General features: G+C 67.4%; 1 protein-coding gene across 1 annotated transcript in view; it reads right to left on the reverse strand.

Moving 5' to 3' along the window:
- Positions 1-1,996, reverse strand: part of ECE1 (endothelin converting enzyme 1) — a 7,745-nt gene extending 5,749 nt beyond the window's left edge. The window contains exons 1-3 of the mRNA XM_026067436.1: positions 1,859-1,996; positions 635-776; positions 343-555 (exon numbers count right to left, since the gene is read on the reverse strand). Of these exons, the coding sequence (XP_025923221.1) occupies positions 343-555; positions 635-776; positions 1,859-1,939 (436 nt within the window). The 5' untranslated portion in view covers positions 1,940-1,996. The remainder of the gene's footprint in view (positions 1-342; positions 556-634; positions 777-1,858) is intronic.
- Between the last annotated feature and the right edge of the window lie 1,761 nt (positions 1,997-3,757).

Genomic DNA, 3,757 nt, shown 5'->3' on the forward strand with positions numbered 1-3,757 from the left:
TTAACCTGGAGGCCCCGGCTGAAAGGAATTAGAGGAAATGCCGAGGGCGACCACTTGGCCGGGGGCCAGATTTCCGCCGGAGCGGCTGGGCCGCGAGGCCGTTCCCGCGCTGCTCCCCCTCTCCCCGAAGCTCTTCCCGAGCTCCCCCCCGCTTTCGGTTAACCACCCCCGGCACGGGCTTTCCAGCGGAAAGCGCTCGATACGGAGCCGGTCGTTTTGCTCGGAGCTCGAGCAAACCGTTCCAGCGGGGAGCAAGGCGGAGACGAGGAACGGAGGAAAGCCTTAAATCCCCGGCGGCAAGTTTTCCCGYGGCTCCCGAACCCCGGAGCCGGCGCCGCTCACCCAGCAGATGCTTCATGACGGCCTGGTTGTGCTCCCAGAGGTTGTTGAAGGTGCCCCAGCGCGAGTGGCCGTCCGGGAGCGGGTTGGCCTTGATCCAGCCGCCGCAGGCGTAGCCGAAGAAATCCTCGCAGGGATTCACCGCCCGGTCCAGCGAGCCCAGGATGGCGCTGGTGACGGAGACGCAGGCCTCCGACAGGCACACGGAGGGCGGCCCTGCGGAGAGGGGGGTGGCACGGTGGGTCAAGCTCGCGGCCCCTCGCCACCCGCCGCTCCGGGACCCGCTCCGACTTACGGGCTCGGTACTGGAAGACGAGGCCCAGGAGGCAGGCGGCCAGCACGGCGGCCAGCGCGGCGACCAGCGCGGCGAGCTGCTTCTCCAGGCGCGTGCGGCTGGCCCAGCAGCCCGGGCTGCTCCGCGAGCCTCGGAAGTTCACCTGCGGGGGGGAAAAAGGAAAATGAAGGAGAAGCGGCGGCGTTTCCCCATGGGACCACGGGAAAAAAAACCCCGGCACACTCCCGCCCTCCAAACCGCTCTCTGCTTCCCAGCCCGCAGCACGGATCGAGCCCACCCGGTTTTGGGCCGGGAATGAGGCCGCGGCTGCCGGCCAGAAATCCCGCCAGGAAGGGCGGCACAATGGGAGGAAACACGGAGCCGGGCGAGTTGCAGCCGCCCGCTCCGAACATTTCGGAGCCGGGTGAAAGCACGATTGCCGGCGCCGTTTTGCCCGAAATCGGCGGCGCCGATGTTATTTCAGGGGGGGCCGAGCTGGGGCGAGCCGGTTCGGCTCACTGATCCGGCAGAAAAAGGAAGGAGCAGGAGCGCTCTCAGCGCCCATCCCGGCGCAAGGATAAACCCCGGCACACTTGGCTCCCCTCCGGGATTTCCCTGGCGTGGCGAGCAAAGGTGCAGCGGAGCAAGGCAAGCCTTGATTTTGGGGCAGGAAAAGCCCTTCCCGAGCACGGATGCCTGTGCAAACGTCCCGGCGCCGAGCATCGCTCCCTTGCRACTCCTCGCAACCGCTCGCCCCGGCCGGGCCGGCCCCGGATATTCCCGCGCGAGCTTGACTTTCCCAACAGCCGGCTCCTTCCTGCCGCCCGCGGCCCCTTTCAAAGCGGCTCCCCCGCCGCGCGGGGAGGAACGCGCCCGGCTTAGCCTAATCCGACCTTTATGCGGGGACAAAGCTCCCGGCAGTGCGGTAATTGCTCGGCAAAGGCCCCCGCAGCTCCCGGGGAGCGGGAAGGACTCACAATGCCAGGGCGGCCGGGGGGTCGCCCCCCCCTCGCCCCAGCGCTGCGGGTCCCCCCCTTTTTTGGGGGGGGTTTTGCAGCCCCGGAGGGCGAGGAGCAAAGAGCAGCTCGTGGGGACCTGCCGGCGCCATCCCGGGGCGGACTTTGCCCCGGGGACGGCGGGAGCCCGGCGCGGCCAAACGAGCCGCTCGCGCGGGAAACCCTGCTCCGAAAAATCGCCCCCCCCATCCCGAGGCCGGGGGGGGGGGGGGAAGCGCCGGGGTCCCACCTGGAAGCCGTTGGGGTAGCCGTCGCCGTCGGCCTCCAAGGGGTCCTCGTCGTCCAGCGTCGCCCGCTTGTAGGTCGACATCTGCAAGGCGAAAGGCAGCGCGGAGGCGCTCAGCGTCCCCGCAGCCGGCACGGGCCCCGGCCCCGGCGAGGAGGAAGAGGAAGAGGAAGGCGACACGTGCCCCGGCAGGTTATAAAGCTGCCGCCTCCTCCTCCTCCGGGGAGCTACACGCCGGAGGGACCACGGGACGCCAAGGAGCGAGCGGAACCTGGCGGGTTTCGCTGGGGAACCGAGAGCCGCTTTCGCCCCCGCCGGGGCCGAGGGAGCAGCGGTGAAGCGCCTTTCCTCCCGAGGCTACCAGCTCGCTCGCGCACTCGGGCCCCAGCCCCGTTTAGCCGCCCGTTCCCGGAGGGAAAACCGAGGCAGGGTGCAGCCGTGCGAGCCAGCGTCCGCGGAGCGGGACGGCACCTTGGCGGGATGCTCCAGGGACCTGGCACGACGCCGCCCCGGGACTCGGGGTCCCCCGCGGCAGTGGCTGTGCCGAGACCCGCGCGTCGGCGAGCGCGACGAAAGCGCCGGGGCTCAGCCGCGGGGGCGAACAATGGGCCCCAGAGGTGGGAACTTCCCCTCTCGCTCTCCGGCTGGATAACGCCGCCTTCCGACACGCCGCCAGCACCGTTAACCTTTTCCACCCTGCCTCCCACCAGCGGGACGGGGGTTTCGGGGAGATTTTTCCAAGCGGCGCTCCGGCTCGGCCCGGCTCCCGCACGGATGCTCCGCAGCAGCTCCCGCGCGACGTCGCCCTGCAGGAAAGCTCACCGGCGGCCGGGTTTTCCTGCMGCACGATTAATAACCGAGTCCCCCCCGTCCCGGCTAACGAGACGCCGCCGGGCCCTGGTTTTAATTAGCCCCGGGCGCTTGCACAACCGCCGCGCGCCGACAAAAACAACCTGGGTGGGGGGGGGRAAAATTAAAAACGGGGCCCAAAAAGGCTGTTTGCGCAGCTGTGCGAAGCGGCGGGGGCGGAAGCGGGGCCGGGATGAGCCGGGGGGCTTCGGGGCCGGCCGCATGCGGAGAAACTCCCAGGCAGGGCTTTTATCCCCCAAATCTGCTTTTTTGTTGTTGTTTCCCCCCCACACACACGCTCCCTCGTCTTTTTCCCGTCGTTTTTGCACGACGACGCCGGGTCAAAAGCTGCAGCGCCGGGTGCAAAATTCCCACCCCGCGGCTGGATCCCGCAAATCCTCCCTCCCTCTGCCCGGTGCAGGCAAAATTCCCGGAGCCGGGAGCTTTGGGCCAACGCTTTCCTGCGGAAAGGCGCTCGCGGCGCTGCCTTTCTCCCGAAAACACCCGGGGGAGGGGGGGGATAAAATAAATAAATATATATGTATAAGGGGGCTGTCGCTGGCGGCCTGCCCGAGCTCAACCCTGTATTAGCCAGCGGTGAAGCCACCGCGGCGCCGGGAGCGGGGCGGCCCCGGGGGGGGGGGGARGCGGCGCCGCGGGGGGGGCCCCGGCTCGGCGGCGGTAACCGAGCACCGTGCGAAAAAAAGCAAAAAAAAGGAGAAGGAAAAAAAGGGGGAAAAACAAACCCGAACCCTCCTGCGCGCCGGCCCGAGAGGAAGGAGGAAGTTAAGGACCAAAAAAAATTAAATAAATAATTTTTTTTTTAAAAAAAGGGCATTTCCCGTTTTTCCTTCCGCTTTGCGCTCCCCCCCCCCCAAAATCCCGTCGCTGCCACGCCGGGCATCCGCGGCGCGGGGCAGGGGGCTGCGAGCCCCGTTTCGGCAGGCGAAAGCCACAGCGGCGCTTGCAGAGAGGCTGTTTGGGCCAAAACGCCCCTTTTTCCTCCCCAAAATAATGATAATAAAAAAAAAAATCGCTCCGAAAAAAAAGAGA

The sequence above is a fragment of the Apteryx rowi genome, unplaced genomic scaffold (genome assembly GCF_003343035.1).
Source record: "Apteryx rowi isolate R43461 unplaced genomic scaffold, aptRow1 scaffold_259, whole genome shotgun sequence".
In the NCBI taxonomy this organism is placed as follows: domain Eukaryota; kingdom Metazoa; phylum Chordata; class Aves; order Apterygiformes; family Apterygidae; genus Apteryx; species Apteryx rowi.